General features: G+C 40.2%; 2 protein-coding genes across 2 annotated transcripts; both read left to right on the top strand.

Moving 5' to 3' along the window:
• Positions 1-1,159: 1,159 nt before the first annotated feature.
• Positions 1,160-1,801, top strand: LOC135625676 (jacalin-related lectin 19-like). Its single transcript, XM_065130764.1, has 2 exons — positions 1,160-1,342; positions 1,550-1,801. The coding sequence occupies exons 1-2, from the start codon at positions 1,160-1,162 to the stop codon at positions 1,799-1,801; spliced, it is 435 nt and encodes a 144-aa protein (XP_064986836.1).
• A 12,224-nt stretch (positions 1,802-14,025) lies between these two features.
• LOC135625675 (mannose/glucose-specific lectin-like) lies at positions 14,026-19,581 on the top strand. The gene is made up of 5 exons (XM_065130763.1): positions 14,026-14,265; positions 16,085-16,273; positions 16,410-16,631; positions 18,934-19,122; positions 19,330-19,581. Exons 1-5 carry the CDS (start codon positions 14,026-14,028, stop codon positions 19,579-19,581), a joined length of 1,092 nt encoding a protein of 363 aa, XP_064986835.1.
• Positions 19,582-22,904: the final 3,323 nt, after the last annotated feature.

Raw genomic sequence — 22,904 nt, 5'->3', positions numbered from 1 at the left:
GATTTGGGCTGAACCCAACAGGTTCGTCATCTAACATCTTCAAAATATGCTAGATTTTATACGCATGAGCACGTAACTCTCTTTACCTAGACATGACATCTAATACTTTATTTCAATACTTGCTTCTGCTAGGATTGATTTTTATTTTAGAGTCTATATATTATTTTTCTTCGAAAAAAACTTAAACTTTAGTAATGATGATAGAAATAAATGATATAGTTCATATTAGAGTGAACCAAAATATTATTAAGTCAGGAGATCAGGCTCCTCGCCATTTAATAATAGGATTCATATTCCTTAGATAACTGAAAATTATATTTAAAAACAATTCTTTATCGATTAGCATTTGTATGTTCAAAACAATATTAGAGGTGTCAATAAGAAATAATCAAATTTATTTGATTATTCTTGATAGATAATTTTCCTAACCACACCTCACCTTGCTGACAATAATGGGCATGCTTCTGTCATGACAAGTACGAGACGAAGAAGTTAGAGGCTCTAAGCACTAAGCAGGCAGGCCGTGGACAAATGGAGCCCGTCCTTTCTCATCTGAAGGAAGGAGACGAGGCGGCCGACCACCAAATCCATGTTTCCTTATAATTGGAGGTTATCCACAAGGACAAGATGCAGATGGAGCTCGTCGTCTGAGGCAATGGAAGGAGATAGTGGTGCTGTTGGGCTCAACCATCCGGCCACCGTGTTCAAGATTATCATATTTACTCACCGACTCCGTCGGAAGTCCTCGCATCTCGTTCCTAGCAAACAATTAATTACACTGCATGCAAGCAATAAAAAAAAGGAAGTGCACGGAATATGCATGTTTCACGTTTCCGTGAGATTTTAGGACGGTGGTGGTGGGGGGTGCAGTTCTTCCTTGTTGTATACATCAGCTCATACTTATCCAAACTAGAATGGTGGGCTATAAATACCCTCATCCGATGCCCTTCCCAGCACCAAGTCCTGCAATAGCATCTTCTGCCGCCAAGGGAGTGTGCGCGTCCATTCATTATTCTCAGTTGCTGCTAATATGGTGAGTGGCGTTGTTAGTCTTCAAAATTCCATCCCTTTTCTGACTTCTTCAACTACACTTGCTCGTATACTACAACAAGGATCGATGGATGACATGTGGTGTTTATTCTGACGCAAGCAGGGGAGAATGGTGAAGGTGGGGCCATGGGGTGGCAACGGAGGGAATGTGTGGGATATGGGACAAGCCGACCACATTACCAAACTTCGAATCTATTACGGAGATAACATTGTGGGGTTGGAGATTACCTACATTCTTAACGGTAATTCCCACACCTACAAACGTGGAACCACCACCGGCGCTTCCAAGGAGGTATATCATCTATACATCTATGTGTATATAAATACACACTTATCAACATCGTGTCTTTGTCCAACCATATAAACTGGTTCAACCAGATGAATGTTTTCTAGCAACACGTTTGGTAGTCAAACCAATTTCTCTTGAAAATACATTGCAATATTAGTTTTCTTTTTCCCATTGTTTGTTTCTCGTTAAATCCTTGATCCTTTTTTGCAGATCATCCTTGAGGAGGACGAGTACTTCACTTCTATCTCCGGATACTTTCATGCATTATCCAATTATCAGCGACATGCAATTGTGATGTTGCTTACTCTTGATACCAACAAGGGTGCATCCATAAGTGTCGGTAACAAGACTGGCTCTTCCTTCGCCCTTACTTTAGAGGAGGGGAGTAGGATTCTGGGCTTCTTTGGGCGAGCTGGTACAGCCATTGACGCTATTGGGATTCACTGCTCATTGCCTAACTAAGTGTATGCACTGGCTCGTGTTCCTATCTATGGAATGATGTAATAAATAAGCAACGATTACTATTATGGTTCTTGCCATCATCGTTGTTATCCTTGTCATTCGGTGTTGCTTTCAATAAATAATGAAATGTTCTCGAATCCACTTTGATATCTTATCATTACTTGGTGTGCCTTTCGTGATGGAATCCACGGCTCTTATTTGATGATAATCACTTCCTATGTATGCCCAATTTTGTCAAAGAGCTAGCAGGTGACCTTCTATTGATTGTGATAGTTAAGGTGCCAAAGCTGCTAAGAGTTTTAGTACAAGTTATTTACAAAGCTATTGGGATTAAAGTTATCACCATGATTGAAGGATTGATAGTGTAATAGAAGATGATGGCTCTACGTATTACCATGTATCCAGAAGACATCTTGTTCGATCCTTTGTTGATGTCATTATTGCTTTGATTGCTTTTTCTTTTAGATTTTTTATTGAATTGAGCTATGATAGTTGGTCATGTCATCCTCTTTTCTCTTTTCAAATATTATTAATGATCAATCGACTAATCATACAGTTCTTTAAATGACATCGGTGAGTCTCATACATGAATTATTGATGTCGGTTTCTTATATTTGTCTCCTATGCCATTGAGAATATGTAACTTTGACAATGCTTCTAATGTAGTATTATACAAAGATATTAATGGTACTTTGAAGCTAGTGATTGAGGCTTGAATTGCTTATAGAATAAGACGTTCTTTTCGTAGCCACTAATCAGGATCTGTTATTGGGATGGGTTCTCTAGGTATTTAGATTTTTTCTGATGAATATTTGAGAGAGCCGTCGATGTAACCTAATAGTTCATATCAAAAAAGAAGATCAGAGAATTGTGCTTGCCGAGATGTATAATTGCCGCTTTTGAATAGTTTGAAGTGGATTAGAGTTGCAGCATTGATGAATATAAGTATTGTATGTTGAGGAGAACTATTGTTTCTCAAGGAAAGAATAATTGGAGCGTCATATGTAGATGAAAAAGACATGCTTAGAATATGAACTAATTTAGCGAATATCGAGCGAGGAGTTCGCGGGCACAGGAGCATATGGTTGCGGATTCGTCGCCGCTGATGTGACAAGCCAAGCATATGACGATGATGGAAACACTCAAATCTGCCCTAAGGATGAATCGAGGCGAGGGGGGATTTGGAGCGCTCGACCTCCTACTGTGCAACCTGCTTCTTCTCGACAGCGTTGGCGAACATGACGTCCTAGGAGAGTTGGATGATGGTGACGTGTCTCTCCTACTGGCACGAGCAATAAGGAATTTGGAGCGCTCAGCCTCCTACCGTGCAACCTGCTTCTTCTCGACGTTATTGAAGAACTCAATGGAGGTCTAGTCATGACCAGAGGATTGTAGCCGCCGAAGGAGGAGGAGTAATGGTATTGAGGAGTTATGATGAGGAGTAGCAATAGATCTGAGGAAGAGTATAGGGTCGCTGGCGACGGGTCGAATGGAAGTGATAGAGGGGAGACATTGGATCGTTCAAGGGGAGCGTGGCCTTCGGCGACTGAAGTCGCAGCAATGACAGTAAATATAATAAGTCACCGAGCAAGATTTTGCGGTCTGAGAATAATTGTCAAACATGTTGGGCTGATGGCCCATATTCAGCCAATGTGGGCTTTATCAGCCCACACCCCCTCTTAACCTAACCCTAATTAAGATTAGGGGGGTGTGGTGGCTGCGTTTAGAGGCAGATTAAAGCTATAAAAAGGCAGCAACGAGGCAGATCTTTATAGCCACGAGATTCCAAAGAGAAGAAGGAGAACAAGGCAGAAAAGGAAGAGAAAGAAAGGGAAGAAGACAAGGACAACGCAGAGAGACTATTCACAATCATCTAGTAGTGTTCTCATCTCAGGTTAGATCAAATATATAGTAGACTCTTGCTGTGATTACTTGGGGAGGTTTTAGATATTGTTGGCAGTGACGTGATCCTTGTATCCCAGTTATTCTCTTGTGGTTGTTGCTAGGGTTTTGGGCAAGAGATTGAGATTTGTATATTCATTATTCTCATAGTGGATTATCTCTAGTTTGCCCCGTGGTTTTTACCCTTCACATTGAAGGGGTTTTCCACGTATATCTTGGTGTTCTGTTTGATTGTGTTTCCATTTTATTCCGCTGCGTATTTTGGTCTTCTAGTATTTGTTCCTATACAAAGGTTATTCCTGTTTATATCCCCATCAACTGGTATCAGAGCCGGGTTTTAGTGATTTAATTTTTGTATTTGAACATGGAGGCCAGTAATGTTTTTCGCATGATTAGTTTGAATGGAAATAATTGGATGAAATGGAAACCAAGAATGGAAGATCTCTTGTATTGCAAAGATTTGTATGGACCTTTGCAGGGGGATAGTGCAAAACCTACAACTATGACAGATGATGAGTGGAAGAGGTTAGATCGAAAAACAATTGGGTTTATTAGACAGTGGCTTGATGATAGTGTCTTTCACCATGTTTCTACTGAAATTTCTGCATATTCTCTTTGGAAAAAATTAGAAAGTCTCTATGAAAGAAAAACAGCTGGCAACAAAGCTTTTTTGATCAGAAAACTTGTGAACCTAAAATATAGAGAGGGTGCTTCTATTGTTGAGCATTTGAATGAAATACAGAGTATTACTAACCAGTTATCCTCTATGAAAATGTCTCTTGATGATGAGTTGCAGACATTGTTACTTCTCAGTTCATTACCAGAAAGTTGGGAGACACTGGTGGTTTCCCTTAGTAATTCTACGCCAGATGGTATTGTCACTATGAGTCAAGTAACAAGCAGTTTGTTGAATGAGTTGAGAAGAAAGAGTTCGGCAACATCTCAGAATGATTCATAGGCACTTATCTCAGAGAACAGAGGAAGGTCAAAGTCTAGAAGCAGTTCACGTATGGGTAGGAGCAAGTCAAGATCAAGAAAAGATATTGTTTGCTATAACTGTGGAGAGAAAGGACATTACAAGAACCGATGTAAGCAACCTAAGAAGAACAAGAAAAAGGGAAAAGAAGTGGAGTCTACAGAGTCAAAGGATAATACTACAGCTACAGTGCAGGGTGGTGATTATTTGATTTTGTCTCCTTCTGATGATATTTTTTCTTATGTGTATCAAGATCTTAAGTGGGTGATTAACACAGGTGCTTCTTATCATGCTACACCTCGGAGGGAGTTTTTTGCTACATATAGGTCTGGAAACTTTGGTGTTGTCAAGATGGGCAACTATGGCACAGCGGACATCATTGGCATGGGTGATATCCATTTAAAGACCAACCTTGGCTGCAAGTTGGTACTTAAGGATGTGAGGCATGTGGTTGACTTGAGGCTGAATTTAATTTCAGTTTGAAGACTAGATGATGAAGAGTATGAAAGCAGATTTCATAGAGGGCAATGGAAGCTCAGTAAGGGTTCTCTTGTTATAGCTAGTGGAAAGAAATGTCATACTTTGTACAGGTTGCAGGCTAAAGCTTATGGTGAGCAGTTAAATGCTACAGAAAAAGACTTCAGTATGGAGTTGTGGCATAGGCGATTGGGATACATGAGCGAGAAGGGGCTGCAAGCTCTTTCCAAGAGAGAGGTATTACCAGATCTTAGAGGTATACATCTGAACCCTTGTATTGATTGTTTGGCTGGTAAACAACATAGAGTTTCATTGGCTAGTGCTGCTTTGTCGAGAAAAATGCATGCCTTAGACTGTGTTTATACAGATGTATGTGGTCCTTTGAGGACAAAAACTCCTGGTGGATCTGTTGATGTTCTTGGTATAAGTGGTGCACTTTATTTTGTCACTTTTATAGATGATTTTTCCAGGAAAGTTTGGGCTTATGCTTTGAAGACCAAAGATCAGGTTATTAATGTCTTCAAAGAGTTTCATGCCAGGGTTGAAAGGGAGACAGAAAGGAAATTGAAATGCATAAGATCAGATAATGGTGGTGAGTATACGGGATTGTTTAATGACTATTGCAGGTCACATGGGATCTAACATGAGATGACAGTTCTTGGTACACCTCAGCATAATGCAATTGCAGAGAGGATGAACCGCACCATCATGGAAAAGATCAGATGTATGCTTTCACAGGCCAAGCTACCCAAAAGGTTTTGGGATGAGGCTTTGAGGACTGCAGTTGATGTGATCAACTTATCACCTTGTACAGCCCTAGATGGTGATGTTGTAGAGCATGTATGGTTAGAGAAAGATGTTTCCTATAGGCATTTGAGAGTATTTGGTTGTCGTGCATTTGCACATGTTCCGGATTATGAGAGGTGCAAGCTGGATGGTAAGTCTAAAGAATATATTTTTCTTGGTTACTCACATGATCAGTTTGGTTACAGGCTTTGGGATCTAGAAAAGCAGAAGGTGTTCAAGAGCAGAGATGTGGTCTTCTTTGAGGATCAAACCTTTGAGGATTTGAAGAAGAAGGCACCAGCCAAGACTTCTACAGAAGGATTAGCAGATTGTGACCCAGTTATTCCTCCAGTATATCAGGGTGATGGGGGAGATGTGCAGGAAAATAGTGTAGAGCCTGATGTTGATTTACCTGCAGGACATGTTGAGCAAGAAGAAGTAGGAGAGCAAGTTCCCGCAGAACCTCAATTGAGAAGATCTTCTAGACAATGTCAACCTTCCAGAAGATACTCTACAGATGAGTATGTGATGCTTACTGATGTAGGTGAACCAGAGAGTTACCAGGAAGCAGTTGAGAGTAAGCAGAAAGAGAAGTGGTTAGTTGCTATGCAGGAAGAGATGGATGCTCTTCAGAAGAACCACACTTATGATTTGGTGCTGCTACCAAATGGAATGAAGACCTTGAAGAACAAGTGGGTTTTTAGGTTGAAGACTCAAGAATATTGTTCTCAACCAAAGTACAAAGCTAGATTGGTTGTAAAAGGCTTTGGTCAAAAGAAAGGTATTGACTTTGAAGAGATATTTTCTCCTGTTGTTAAAATGTCTTCTATTCGTGTTGCTCTTGGTATTGCTGCTAGCCAGGACTTGGAGGTTGAGCAGTTAGATGTGAAGACAGCTTTCCTTCATTGTGATTTGGATGAGGAAATTTATATGGAGCAACCAGAAGGCTTCAAAGTCAAAGGTAAAGATAATTTTGTCTGCAAGTTGAAGAAGAGCTTGTATGGGCTAAAGCAAGCTCCAAGACAATGGTACAGAAAGTTTGATTCATTTATGACAGAAAATGGATACAAAAGAATGGCTTCAGATCATTGTGTGTACATCAAATGGTTTGGTGAGGATTTTATTATTCTCTTACTTTATGTTGATGACATGCTTATTCTTGGGAAAGATATGTCTAAAATTGACAGGTTGAAGAAGGAACTGAGTGAGTCTTTTGCAATAAAGGACATGGGGCCAGCAAAACAAATACTAGGGATGCAGATTTCTCGTGACAGGAAAAACAAGAAGATTTGGTTATCACAGGAGAAATACATCGAGAAGGTATTGGAAAGATTCAGTATGAGCAATGCTAAGCCAGTTGGTTCTCCTCTTGTAGGTCACTTCAAGTTGTGCTCAGAATAGAGTCTGTCAAGTGATGAGGAGAATGAGAAAATGCAAAAGGTTCCTTATGCTTCAGCAATTGGAAGTTTAATGTATGCAATGATATGTACGAGGCCGGACATCGCATATGCAGTGGGTGTTACTAGCAGATTTCTTGCAAATCTAGGCAAAGAACACTGGGCAGTAGTGAAGTGGATTTTTAGATATCTCAGAGGGAGCTCTAAGGTTTGTTTAAGCTTTGGAGGTGGACCACCTGTGTTAACAGGTTACACAGATGCAGATATGACAAGAGATATAGATACGAGGAGGTCTACTTCAGGTTATGTACTTACTTTTGCAGGGGGAGCTGTGTCATGGCAATCCAGGTTACAAAGGTGTATTGCTCTCTCCACCACAGAAGCAGAATATATTGCTGCTACAGAGGTATGCAAAGAAATGTTATGGATGAAAGAATTCTTACAAGAATTGGGGCTGAAACAGGAAAATTATGTGGTGCATTGTGACAGCCAGAGTGCCATCCATTTGTGTAAGAACCTAATGTTTCATTCCAAGTCAAAGCATATAGATGTCAGATACCACTGGATTCGAAATGTATTTAAAGAGAAGCAGTTGCAGCTTCAGAAAATTCATACAAATGACAACGAAGCAGACATGTTGACGAAGACCTTACCAAAAGAAAGACAGGAGATATACCGACAGTTGGTCGGCATGGCTTCACATTGAGGAGTCATGGGACAGCCTCCCTTATGGGCTGAAGGGGGAGGTTGTTGGGCTGATGGCCCATATTCAGCCCATGTGGGCTTTATCAGCCTACAGCCCACACCCCCTCTTAACCTAACCCTAATTAAGATTAGGGAGGTGTGGTGGCTGCATTTTAGAGGTAGATTAAAGCTGTAAAAAGGCAGCAACGAGGCAGATCTTTATAGCCACGAGATTCCAAAGAGAAGAAGGAGAACAAGGCAGAAAAGGAAGAGAAAGAAAGGGAAGAAGACAAGGACAATGCAGAGAGACTGTTCACAATCATCTAGTAGTGTTCTCATCTCAGATTAGATCAAATCTACAGTAGACTCTTGCTGTGATTACTTGGGGAGGTTTTAGATATTGTGGGCAGTGACGTGATCCTTGTATCCCAGTTATTCTCTTGTGGTTGTTGCTAGGGTTTTGGGCAAGAGATTGAGATTTGTATATTCATTATTCTCATAGTGGATTATCTCTAGTTTGCCCCATGGTTTTTACCCTTCACATTGAAGGGGTTTTCCACATATATCCTGGTGTTCTGTTTGATTGTGTTTCCATTTTATTCCGCTGCGTATTTTGGTCTTCTAGTATTTGTTCCTATACAAAGGTTATTCCTATTTATATCCCCATCAAAATAGAATAGTGAAATCGACAGATTGTGAGAGATCGGCCTTAGGAGATGGATCGCCGAGCAGAAGAGAAAATCGGTAGTGGCAAAACAGTAGAGAAGAGGGATTCCAGTCACCAGACGATGAGGAAGGTCAATGTTTTGCTCGAGACAATAGGTACTCTGATACCACGTAGAATAGAGTAATATATTGTGAAAGGGATGAATTTTATTCATTGAGGTGATTGAGGAAGAGATTTTTGTCGATCAAATGCTCAAATCACGTAATCAGATCAGTTACGCAAATTCATGATTTATCCTCAAATCATAGATCGATTGAGGATATAAGGAAGCAAGGATGTTATTCCACGTGTACCTCTCTCATATCTTCTATCAGATATAAGTTTACTTCTTCCCCATCAAATATGATAATTCTTCGGGATAGGAATAGGATGATGATAATGTGATGTTTCAAATGAATATGTTGGAAAAGAGTCGTTAATGAGATGAAGAATTTGTGCTCCTCCCGTGTAGCGTTCACAAGCTTTTCCCAGCTCGCTATTGGTTACATAACACATTAATATCTATTTTTTAATAAATTATACATTTCTTTAGTGGTTCATCTATGTTTTGATAGGATACACCTTCAATATCAACCATTAAATTATTATATCACAAGTCTTAGAAAAAATAGAAAATAGAAAATTGCTCGGTCTATATTTAATCGCCGCTTTGTAAGGACGCCACATGGTCAGCTTGGAAGATTAAGTTTCTATGGAATGATGTAATAAATAAGCAACGATTACTATTATGGTTCTTGCCATGATTGTCATCATCGTTGTTATCCATGTCATTCGGTGTTGCTTTCAATAAATAATGAAATGTTCTCGAATCCACTTTGATATCTTATCATTACTTGGTGTGCCTTTCGTGATGGAATCCACGGCTCTTATTTGACGATATTGTGACTGTTAAGGTGCCAAAGCCGCTAATAGTTTTAGCACAAGTTATTTACTTAGCTATTTGGATTAAAGTTATCATCATGATTGAAGGATTGATAGTGTAATAGAAGATGATGGCTCTACGTATTACCATGTATCCAGAAGACATCTTGTTCGATTCTTTGTTAATGTCATTATTGCTTTGATTGTTCTTTTTTTTAGACTTTTGATTGAATTGAGCTATGATAGTTGGTCATGTCATCCTTTTTCTCTTTTCAAATATTATTAATGATCAATCAACTTGTCATACAGTTCTTTAAATGATGAGTCTCATACAGGAATTATTGATGTCAGTTTCTTATATTCGTCTCCTAGGCCATTGAGTATATGAATAGTAACTTCTTCATCACTTAGAGGATGACTTATAAAAGCTAAGTCATCTATAATAAATTTTATATCATGTATATAATCAATAATAATACTTCCCTCTTGTGTTGTTTTTATCATAATCGATACGAGAGTTAGCATGCGCTTGCGAGAGCGATTGACGAGGGTGGCTTGTAACTTTGACAATGCTTCTACTGTAGTATTGTACAAAGATATTAATGGTGCTATGGAGCGAGTGATTGAGGCTTTAAATTGATTATAGAATAAGACGTTCTTTTAGTAGCCACTGATCAGGATCTGTTATTGGGATGGGTTCTCTAGGTATTTAGATTTTTTCTAGTGAATAACTGAGAGAGCCATCGACGTAACCTAAAAGTTCATTTCCAAAAAGAAGATTAGAGAATTGACCAAGATGTATAATTGTCGCTTTTGAATAGTTTGAAGTGGAGTAGAGTTGCAGCATTGATGAATATAAGTATTATATGTTGAGGAAAACTATTGTTTCTTAAGGAAAGATTAATTGGAGCGTCAGATGTAGATGAAAAAGATATGCTTAGAATATGAACTAATTTAGCGAATATCGAGCGAGGAGGTCGTGGGCACAGGAGCATATGGTTGCGGATTCGTCGCCGCTGATGTGACAAGCCAAGCATATGACGATGATGGAAACACTCAAATCCGCCCTAAGGATGAATCGAAGCGACGGGGGATTTGGAGCGCTCGACGTCCTACTATGCAACCTGCTTCTTCTCGATAGCATTGGCGAACTTGACGTCCTAGGAGAGTTGGGTGATGGCGATGTGTCTCTCCTACTGGCACGAGCAACAAGGAATTTGGAGCGCTCAGCCTCCTAGCGTGCAACCTGCTTCTTTCTGACGTTATTGAAGAACTCAATGGAGGTCTAGTCATGACCAGAGGATTGTAGTCGCCGAAGGAGGAGGAGCAGCAGTAGTGAGGAGTTACGATGAGGAGCAGCAATAGATCTGAGGAAGAGTATAGGGTCGCTGGCGACGGGTCGAATGGAAGTGATAGAGGGGCGACATTGGATCGTTCAAGGGGAGCGTTGCCTTTGGCGATTGAAGTCGCAGCAATGACAGTAAATATAATAAGTCACCGAGCAAGATTTTGCGGTTTGAGAATAATTGTCAAACAGAATAGTGAAATCGACAGATTGTGAGAGACCTGGCTTAGGAGATGGATCGCCGAGCAGAAGAAAAAATCGGTAGTGGCAAATATGTAGAGGAGGGATTACAGTCGCCAGACAATGAGGAAGGTCAATGTTTTGCTCGAGACAACAGGTACTCTGATACCATGTAGAGTTGAGTAATATATTGTGAAATGGATGAATTTTATTCATTGAGGTGAGTGAGGAAGAGATTTCCGTCGATCAAATGCTCAAATCACGTAATCAGATCAGTTACGCAAATTCATGATTTATCCTCAAATCCAGCTGATATGTTTACGAAGCCTCTTCCGATTTACAAGTTCAAGCAGTGCTTGGACTTGGTTGGTATTCATTGTTGGTGATTGCCCGTTGGGTCTTTTGTGAAGAAGGTGGAGCAAGTTTTGTTGGGACATGCCAAGGTGGAGATTTGTTAGTTTGGCAATTCCCATAGTCCCACATCGGGAAAATCAGACTTGTTGTCTCGTCTTGGAACTATAAATAAGGGCCTGGACTTTGAAGTCAGATGCACCACAAGTGGTACCACAGGCAGCACAAGAGGCACCACAAGAAAACCTGCTTACGATTTGGGTTTTTCTTGTTTAGTAAGCTGAAGGTGTTTTATGGCCTAGGAACATCTTCTAAGGCATTTGTAAGTGTCCCTCTTTTATAGTAGTAATTTGCTCCTCTTTCTTCCGTGGATGTAGGTCAAAGTCAATTGACCGAACCACGTATATCTGGTGTTCTGGTGTTTTGTTTGTTCTTGTCGCTTTTATTGTTTCTGCTTTATTGTCTTTGTTGTGTTGCCAAAATTATCCTTTGGTAAATTTTCTGGGGCTAGCTCTAATACATACTTATCCAAACTAGAATGGTGGGCTATAAATACCCTTCCCAGCACCAAGTCCTGCAATAGCATCTTCTGCCGCCAAGGGAGTGTGCGCGTCCATTCATTATTCTCAGTTGCTGCTAATATGGTGAGTGGCGTTGTTAGTCTTCAAAATTCCATCCCTTTTCTGACTTCTTCAACTACACTTGCTCGTATACTACAACATAGATGGATGGATGACATGTGGTGTTTATTCTGATGCACGCAGGGGAGAATGGTGAAGGTGGGGCCATGGGGTGGCAACGGAGGGAATGTGTGGGATATGGGACAAGCCGACCACATTACCAAACTTCGAATCTATTACGGAGATAACATTGTGGGGTTGGAGATTACCTACATTCTTAACGGTAATTCCCACACCTACAAACGTGGAACCACCACCGGCGCTTCCAAGGAGGTATATCATCTATACATCTATGTGTATATAAATACACACTTATCAACTTCGTGTCTTTGTCCAACCATATAAACTGGTTCAACCAGATGAATGTTTTCTAGCAACACGTTTGGTAGTCAAACCAATTTCTCCTGAAAATACATTGCAATATTAGTTTTCTTTTTCCCATTGTTTGTTTCTCGTTAAATCCTTGATCCTTTTTTGCAGATCATCCTTGAGGAGGACGAGTACTTCACTTCTATCTCCGGATACTTTCATGCATTATCCAATTATCAGCGACATGCAATCGTGATGTCGCTTACTCTTGATACTAACAAGGGTGCATCCATAAGTGTCGGTAACAAGACTGGCTCTTCTTTCGCCCTTACTTTAGAGGAGGGGAGTAGGATTCTGGGCTTCTTTGGGCGAGTTGGTACAGCCATTGACGCTATTGGGATTCACTGCTCATTGCCTAACTAAGTGTATGCACTGGCTCGTGTTCCTATCTATGGAATGATGTAATAAATAAGCAACGATTACTATTATGTTTCTTGCCATCGTTGTTATCCTTGTCATTCGGTGTTGCTTTCAATAAATAATGAAATGTTCTCGAATCCACTTTGATATCTTATCATTACTTGGTGTGCCTTTCGTGATGGAATCCACGGCTCTTATTTGACGATAATCACTTCCTATGTATGCACAATTTTGTCAAAGAGCTAGCAGGTGACCTTCTATTGATTGTGATCGTTAAGGTGCCAAAGCTGCTAAGAGTTTTAGTACAAGTTATTTACAAAGCTATTGGGATTAAAGTTATCACCATGATTGAAGGATTGATAGTGTAATAGAAGATGATGGCTCTACGTATTACCATGTATCCAGAAGACATCTTGTTCGATCCTTTGTTGATGTCATTATTGCTTTGATTGCTCTTTCTTTTAGATTTTTGATTGAATTGAGCTATGATAGTTGGTCATGTTATCCTTTTTTCTCTTTTCAAATATTATTAATGATCAATCAACTTATCATACAATTCTTTAAATGACAACGGTGAGTCTCATACATGAATTATTGATGTCGGTTTCTTATATTCATCTCCTATGCCATTGAGAATATGTAACTTTGACAATGCTTCTAACGTAGTATTATACAAAGATATTAATGGTACTTTGAAGCTAGTGATTGAGGCTTGAATTGCTTATAGAATAAGACGTTCTTTTCGTAGCCACTAATCAGGATCTGTTATTGGGATGCGTTCTCTAGGTATTTAGATTTTTTCTGGTGAATATTTGAGAGAGCCGTCAATGTAACCTAATAGTTCATATCAAAAAAGAAGATTAGAGAATTGTGCTTGCCGAGATGTATAATTGCCGCTTTTGAATAATTTGAAGTGGATTAGAGTTGCAGCATTGATGAATATAAGTATTGTATGTTGAGGAGAACTATTGTTTCTCGAGGAAAGAATAATTGGAGCGTCATATGTAGATGAAAAAGACATGCTTAGAATATGAACTAATTTAGCGAATATCGAGCGAGGAGGTCGCGGGCACAGGAGCATATGGTTGCGGATTCGTCGCCACTGATGTGACAAGCCAAGCATATGACGATGATGGAAACACTCAAATCTGCCCTAAGGATGAATCGAGGCGAGGGGGGATTTGGAGCGCTCGACCTCCTACTGTGCAACCTGCTTCTTCTCGACAGCGTTGGCGAACATGACGTCCTAGGAGAGTTGGATGATGGCGACGTGTCTCTCCTACTGGCACGAGCAATAAGGAATTTGGAGCGCTCAGCCTCCTACCGTGCAACCTGCTTCTTCTCGACGTTATTGAAGAACTCAATGGAGGTCTAGTCATGACCAGAGGATTGTAGCCGCCGAAGGAGGAGGAGCAGCGGTAGTGAGGAGTTATGATGAGGAGCAGCAATAGATCTGAGGAAGAGTATAGGGTCGCTGGCGACGGGTCGAATGGAAGTGATAGAGGGGAGACGTTGGATCGTTCAAGGGGAGCGTGGCCTTCGGCGACTGAAGTCGCAGCAATGACAGTAAATATAATAAGTCACCGAGCAAGATTTTGCAGTTTGAGAATAATTGTCAAACAGAATAGTGAAATCGACAGATTGTGAGAGACCTGGCTTAGGAGATGGATCGCCGAGCAGAAGAAAAAATCGGTAGTGGCAAATATGTAGAGGAGGGATTACAGTCGCCAGACAATGAGGAAGGTCAATGTTTTGCTCGAGACAACAGGTCCTCTGATACCATGTAGAATTGAGTAATATATTGTGAAAGGGATGAATTTTATTCATTGAGGTGAGTGAGGAAGAGATTTCCGTCGATCAAATGCTCAAATCACGTAATCAGATCAGTTACGCAAATTCATGATTTATCCTCAAATCATAGATTGATTAAGGATATAAGGAAGCAGTTTACTTGTTCCCCATCTTATATGATAATTCTTCGGGATAGGAATAGGATGATCATAATGTGTCCACAAATGATGATGTTTCAAATGAATGTGTTGAAAAAGAGTCGGTAATGAGATGAAGAATTTGTGCTCCTCCCGTGTACGTACACAGGCTTTTCCCAGCTCGCTATTGGTTACATAACACATTAATATCTATTCTTTAAGAAATTATATATATCTTGAGGGGTTCATCTATGCTTTTATAGGATACACCGTCAATATGAACCATTAGATTATTATATCACAAGTCTCATAAAAAATAGAAAATAGAAAATTTCTCGGTCTATATTTAATCGCCGCATTGTAAGGACGCCACATGGTCAGCTTGGAAGATTAAGTTTCGAAGTTGAATTCCCATCCAAACTGTACTGTGAGAAAGTAAGTTGGTCGGATATGCATGCATATCTCATGTAATGTAAAATTAGTATATCCAACCATGTTACCGAATCCTACCTCGCGTGACATAATCTGCTCATCTCGATCTGTGGGACGCGGAGTCTCCATTGTTTTCGGAAGTGCCATGTCCATATGCAAAACGGCAAGGAGAAGTCGAGGTTTGAGGCTCGAGATGCGCAGCATGTGGAGGTTCGAGGTCGCCCTCTCAGGCAATGGAAAGAGATAAGGTTGTCTGTACGATGCACCGGCTCTCTTCGCAGTCCTCGTAACTTGTTTCCGCATGTTTCACGTTTCATATAGGGGAAGACGTAATCTTTGCTACACAACATGTTTCACGTTTCATGCATGGGAGAAGGAAGGATCTCATTTTAGATTATATGTCTTGATGTACTGCGGGAGGGAAGGCGCATTAATGTGTGTATCCATCAGTTCTCGCGCACCAAACTCACGTTTGTTTGCTTACCTACGCGCGAGATCTGTTGGCAGGCATCGAAGCAAACGGGCCACTGCCTCCTCATACTTATCCAAACTCAGGGCTGCAGGGCTATAAGTACCCCCACTCGTTGCTCTTCTTCTTCAAGCGCATCCGTACCTGCAATACGTGCTAATATCTTCCGCAGAAGTAGTTCATACAAGTCGGATAATGGTGCGATGCTTGATTCCATTTCTTACCATCTTAATAGATTTTCTTGTGTGTTAATTTGGGGCAGGCCATGCTTGCATGCCTGCCTGTATATATATCTTTTGTTGCTATATATGGTATTAATTTGGCTGTGGTTTCGTTGCTGGCGGCCGGTGCGGTTGCAGGCGGGCGTGCTCCAGCAAGGACCATGGGGTGGCAACGGCGGCAAAACCTGGAATATGAGACAGGCGGATCACATTAGCAACGTCAAAATTCATTACAACGATGCCGTATTCGCGTTTGACTTCACCTTCACCGTCGACGGCAAGAAGAAGACCATCCACGTCGGAGGTGATGCACCCCAGTACAATGAGGTACTGTCAAAGCTGAAAACATGCGTTTAGTATTTATTGATCAAAGGTTACAATTAATTATTCCTAGGATACTAGCGAATTCCCTAACTATTTTTTGGTGGTTTATGTCTAACTACATCTTTGATTGCTTGTATAGATTACTCTAGAGGAGGACGAATACTTCACTTTCATCTCTGGACATTTCAAGACGATGTGGACGACAGACGTTTTCATAACACAACTTACCCTTGAGACCAACAAGGGCAATTCTGTGAGCGCCGGCAATTCGATTGGCAGTCATTTCTCCCTAAATCTAGAGGATGAGGGTAAGATTCTAGGCTTCTTCGGACGTGAAGGTTCTACCATCGATGCCGTCGAGGCAATCGGAGTTTACTGCACTATACCAAATTAAACACACGTCACGTCTTGGTGTCTGTGTCTTAGTCTGCTGCAATGTATCTGCTTGGTTGGGGCGATAAATAAGTGGCAGAAATTGTCGTCGTCGTCGTCGTTGTGTTTCTTTGAATAAAACAAGAAGTATGTTACGGGTCCACTGGTTATTGTACGCTAATTGACGACATGATGATAGTTGAATCCAATCGGTGGTTGCATTCCTATGTCATTTCTTCGAGTAAATATGAACAATATATCATCGTGGAAGCCGTTCTTGTGATATGCCTGATGATTTGATTTGGGTAATGTAAGTCTTTTTTTTGTCCAAATAAAAAATAATAATAATTTTTCAGAATGTCTAATACTTATTTATTCTCGGATATCCAATCAACGAGCACAAAATATTCAATGGGTCACTCCCTTCTTTTAAAATGAGGAAGATTTTATTACTCCAGAGTGATTGGCCAACCGAATAGCCACCTGGATTGCTTCTTATGTACATGTATAAACTCGTAGTCTTCGAAATTATGTAACAAATATTTAATGTCAGTGACCGTGAAGTGTCCATGGTACAATAAAGTTGCAATGAATTTGTCCGATGAATTCAAAATTTGATTTTATGGCGATACGCCAAAAATCATCATTTCGTGAAATCGCATTCAAACCCTCCTAGATCACCACGACGCTTCATATGACGTAATGCCTTTTTATTATATTTACCTACCACCAATAAAGATAATATGGCGAGCAAATCATGCAAAACATATCGCCATCTATTTCATTAAACGAACCATCACAATTCACAATTTAGTTTGAACCATCCTCGACAAGATTTTGTCCATTCAATTTATATATAACTTATATGTTGAATAGATCTCTCAAGTTTATGAACCCTGTCATTAGCCAAAATGCATGTCATGATTTTATGGAAAAGAAGAGTTGGGGAACGAGTAGTGTGAGCATAAAGGATCTCATTTTGAGTTCTCTAGGGCCTAATGTAACTTGTATTCAAATACAAACCCATAACTCTTGTACCAATACTTTCTCATTCAAACAGCCATTGTCACAATGTTTTTTCTTTTTCTTTGCAAATGTAAGTGGCGAGGATGAGATTTGATTTGGTATACTTGCTATAAAGAGTCAAAATATTTACTCGGTTCGTCATCTAATAAACATCTTCAAAATATACTAGATTTTATACGCATGAGCGCGTAACTCTCGATATGACATCTAACACTTTATTTCAATACTTGTTTATGCTAGGATTGATTTTTATTTTAGAGTCTATATATTATTTTTCTTCGAAAAAATCTTAAACTTTAGTGATGATGATAGAAATAAATGATATAGTTCACATTAGAGTGAACCAAAATATTATCAAGTCAGGAGATCAGGCTCCTCGCCATTTAATAATAGGATTCATATTCCTTAGATAACTGAAAATTATATTTAAAAACAATTCTTTATCGATTAGCATTTGTATGTTCAAAACAATATTAGAGGTGTCAATAAGAAATAATCAAATTTATTTGATTATTCTTGATAGATAATTTTCCTAACCACACCTCACCTTGGTGACAATAATGGGCATGCTTCTGTCATGACAAGTACGAGACGAGACGAAGAAGTTAGAGGCTCTAAGCACTAAGCAGGCAGGCCGTGGACAATGGAGCCCGTCCTTTCTCATCTGAAGGAAGGAGACGAGGCGGGCGACCACCAAATCCATGTTTCCTTATAATTGGAGGTTATCCACAAGGACAAGATGCAGATGGAGCTCGTCGTCTGAGGCAATGGAAGGAGATAGTGGTGCTGTTGGGCTCAACCATCCGGCCACCGTGTTCAAGATTATCATATTTACTCACCGACTCCGTCGGAAGTCCTCGCATCTCGTTCCTAGCAAACAATTAATTACACTGCATGCAAGCAATAAAAAAAAGGAAGAGCACGGAATATGCATGTTTCACGTTTCCGTGAGATTTTAGGACGGTGGTGGTGGGGGGTGCAATTCTTCCTTGATGTATACATCAGCTCATACTTATCCAAACTAGAATGGTGGGCTATAAATACCCTCATCCGATGCCCTTCCCAGCACCAAGTCCTGCAATAGCATCTTCTGCCGCCAAGGGAGTGTGCGCGTCCATTCATTATTCTCGGTTGCTGCTAATATGGTGAGTGGCGTTGTTAGTCTTCAAAATTCCATCCCTTTTCTGACTTCTTCAACTACACTTGCTCGTATACTACAACATAGATGGATGGATGACATGTGGTGTTTATTCTGATGCACGCAGGGGAGAATGGTGAAGGTGGGGCCATGGGGTGGCAACGGAGGGAATGTGTGGGATATGGGACAAGCCGACCACATTACCAAACTTCGAATCTATTACGGAGATAACATTGTGGGGTTGGAGATTACCTACATTCTTAACGGTAATTCCCACACCTACAAACGTGGAACCACCACCGGCGCTTCCAAGGAGGTATATCATCTATACATCTATGTGTATATAAATACACACTTATCAACTTCGTGTCTTTGTCCAACCATATAAACTGGTTCAACCAGATGAATGTTTTCTAGCAACACGTTTGGTAGTCAAACCAATTTCTCCTGAAAATACATTGCAATATTAGTTTTCTTTTTCCCATTGTTTGTTTCTCGTTAAATCCTTGATCCTTTTTTGCAGATCATCCTTGAGGAGGACGAGTACTTCACTTCTATCTCCGGATACTTTCATGCATTATCCAATTATCAGCGACATGCAATCGTGATGTCGCTTACTCTTGATACTAACAAGGGTGCATCCATAAGTGTCGGTAACAAGACTGGCTCTTCTTTCGCCCTTACTTTAGAGGAGGGGAGTAGGATTCTGGGCTTCTTTGGGCGAGTTGGTACAGCCATTGACGCTATTGGGATTCACTGCTCATTGCCTAACTAAGTGTATGCACTGGCTCGTGTTCCTGTCTATGGAATGATGTAATAAATAAGCAACGATTACTATTATGTTTCTTGCCATCGTTGTTATCCTTGTCATTCGGTGTTGCTTTCAATAAATAATGAAATGTTCTCGAATCCACTTTGATATCTTATCATTACTTGGTGTGCCTTTCGTGATGGAATCCACGGCTCTTATTTGACGATAATCACTTCCTATGTATGCCCAATTTTGTCAAAGAGCTAGCAGGTGACCTTCTATTGATTGTGATCGTTAAGGTGCCAAAGCTGCTAAGAGTTTTAGTACAAGTTATTTACAAAGCTATTGGGATTAAAGTTATCACCATGATTGAAGGATTGATAGTGTAATAGAAGATGATGGCTCTACGTATTACCATGTATCCAGAAGACATCTTGTTCGATCCTTTGTTGATGTCATTATTGCTTTGATTGCTTTTTCTTTTAGATTTTTGATTGAATTGAGCTATGATAGTTGGTCATGTCATCCTCTTTTCTCTTTTCAAATATTATTAATGATCAATCGACTTATCATATAGTTCTTTAAATGACATCGTTGAGTCTCATACATGAATTATTGATGTCGGTTTCTTATATTCGTCTCCTATGCCATTGAGAATGTGTAACTTTGACAATGCTTCTAACGTAGTATTATACAAAGATATTAATGGTACTTTGAAGCTAGTGATTGAGGCTTGAATTGCTTATAGAATAAGACGTTCTTTTCGTAGCCACTAATCAGGATCTGTTATTGGGATGGGTTCTCTAGGTATTTAGATTTTTTCTGATGAATATTTGAGAGAGCCGTCGATGTAACCTAATAGTTCATATCAAAAAAGAAGATCAGAGAATTGTGCTTGCCGAGATGTATAATTGCCGCTTTTGAATAGTTTGAAGTGGCTTAGAGTTGCAGCATTGATGAATATAAGTATTGTATGTTGAGGAGAACTATTGTTTCTCGAGGAAAGAATAATTGGAGCGTCATATGTAGATGAAAAAGACATGCTTAGAATATGAACTAATTTAGCGAATATCGAGCGAGGAGGTCGCGGGCACAGGAGCATATGGTTGCGGATTCGTCGCCGCTGATGTGACAAGCCAAGCATATGATGATGATGGAAACACTCAAATCTGCCCTAAGGATGAATCGAGGCGAGGGGGGATTTGGAGCGCTCGACCTCCTACTGTGCAACCTGCTTCTTCTCGACAGCGTTGGCGAACATGACGTCCTAGGAGAGTTGGATGATGGCGACGTGTCTCTCCTACTGGCACGAGCAATAAGGAATTTGGAGCGCTCAGCCTCCTACCGTGCAACCTGCTTCTTCTCGACGTTATTGAAGAACTCAATGGAGGTCTAGTCATGACCAGAGGATTGTAGCCGCCGAAGGAGGAGGAGCAGTGGTAGTGAGGAGTTATGATGAGGAGCAACAATAGATCTGAGGAAGAGTATAGGGTCGCTGGCGACGGGTCGAATGGAAGTGATAGAGGGGAGACGTTGGATCGTTCAAGGGGAGCGTGGCCTTCGGCGACTTAAGTCGCAGCAATGACAGTAAATATAATAAGTCACCGAGCAAGATTTTGTGGTCTGAGAATAATTGTCAAACATGTTGGGCTGATGGCCCATATTCAGCCTATGTGGGCTTTTTCAGCCCACACCCCCTCTTAACCTAACCCTAATTAAGATTAGGGGGGTGTGGTGGCTGCATTTTAGAGGCAGATTAAAGCTATAAAAAGGCAGCAACGAGGCAGATCTTTATAGCCACGAGATTCCAAAGAGAAGAAGGAGAACAAGGCAGAAAAGGAAGAGAAAGAAAGGGAAGAAGACAAGGACAACGCAGAGAGACTATTCACAATCATCTAGCAGTGTTCTCATCTCAGGTTAGATCAAATCTATGGTAGAGTCTTGCTGTGATTACTTGGGGAGGTTTTAGATATTGTTGGCAGTGACGTGATCCTTGTATCCCAGTTATTCTCTTGTGGTTGTTGCTAGGGTTTTGGGCAAGAGATTTAGATTTGTATATTCATTATTCTCATAGTGGATTATCTCTAGTTTGCCCCGTGGTTTTTACCCTTCACATTGAAGGGGTTTTCCACGTATATCTTGGTGTTCTATTTGATTGTGTTTCCATTTTATTCCGCTGCGTATTTTGGTCTTCTAGTATTTGTTCCTATACAAAGGTTATTCCTGTTTATATCCCCATCAACTGGTATCAGAGCAGGGTTTTAGTGATTTAATTTTTGTATTTGAACATGGAAGCCAGTAATGTTTTTCGCATGATTAGTTTGAATGGAAACAATTGGATGAAATGGAAACCAAGAATGGAAGATCTCTTGTATTGCAAAGATTTGTATGGACCTTTACAGGGGGATAGTGCAAAACCTACAACTATGACAGATGATGAGTGGAAGAGGTTAGATCGAAAAACAATTGGGTTTATTAGACAGTGGCTTGATGATAGTGTCTTTCACCATGTTTTTACTGAAATTTCTGTATATTCTCTTTAGAAAAAATTAGAAAGTCTCTATGAAAGAAAAACAGCTGGCAACAAAGTTTTTTTGATCAGAAAACTTGTGAACCTAAAATATAAAGAGGGTGCTTCTATTGCTGAGTATTTGAATGAAATACAGAGTATTACTAACCAGTTATCCTCTATGAAAATGTCTCTTGATGATGAGTTGCAGGTATTGTTACTTCTCAATTCATTACCAGAAAGTTGGGAGACACTAGTGGTTTCCCTTAGTAATTCTGCGCCAGATGGTATTGTCACTATGAGTCAAGTAACAAGCAGTTTGTTGAATGAGTTGAGAAGAAAGAGTTCGGCAACATCTTAGAATGATCTCAGAGAACAGAGGAAGGTCAAAGTCTAGAAGCAGTTCACGTATGGGTAGGAGCAAGTCAAGATCAAGAAAAGATATTGTTTGCTATAACTGTGGTGAGAAAGGACATTACAAGAACCGATGTAAGCAACCTAAGAAGAACAAGAAAAAGGGAAAAGAAGTGGAGTCTACAGAGTCAAAGGATAATACTACAGCTACAGTGCAGGGTGGTGATTATTTGATTTTGTCTCCTTCTGATGATATTTTTTCTTGTGTGTGTCAGGATCTTGAGTAGGTGATTAACACAGGTGCTTCTTATCATGCTACATCGCGGAGGGAGTTTTTTGCTACATATAGGTCTGGAAACTTTGGTGTTGTCAAGATGGGCAACTATGGCACAACAGACATCATTGGCATGGGTGATATCCATTTAAAGGCCAACCTTGGCTGCAAGTTGGTACTTAAGGATGTGAGGCATGTGGTTGACTTGAG

This window comes from Musa acuminata, chromosome BXJ2-10 (assembly GCF_036884655.1).
Source record: "Musa acuminata AAA Group cultivar baxijiao chromosome BXJ2-10, Cavendish_Baxijiao_AAA, whole genome shotgun sequence".
Lineage (NCBI taxonomy): Eukaryota > Viridiplantae > Streptophyta > Magnoliopsida > Zingiberales > Musaceae > Musa > Musa acuminata.
The sequence above is the reverse complement of the archived record's forward strand: the minus strand, read 5'-3'. Positions and strand labels throughout refer to the sequence as shown.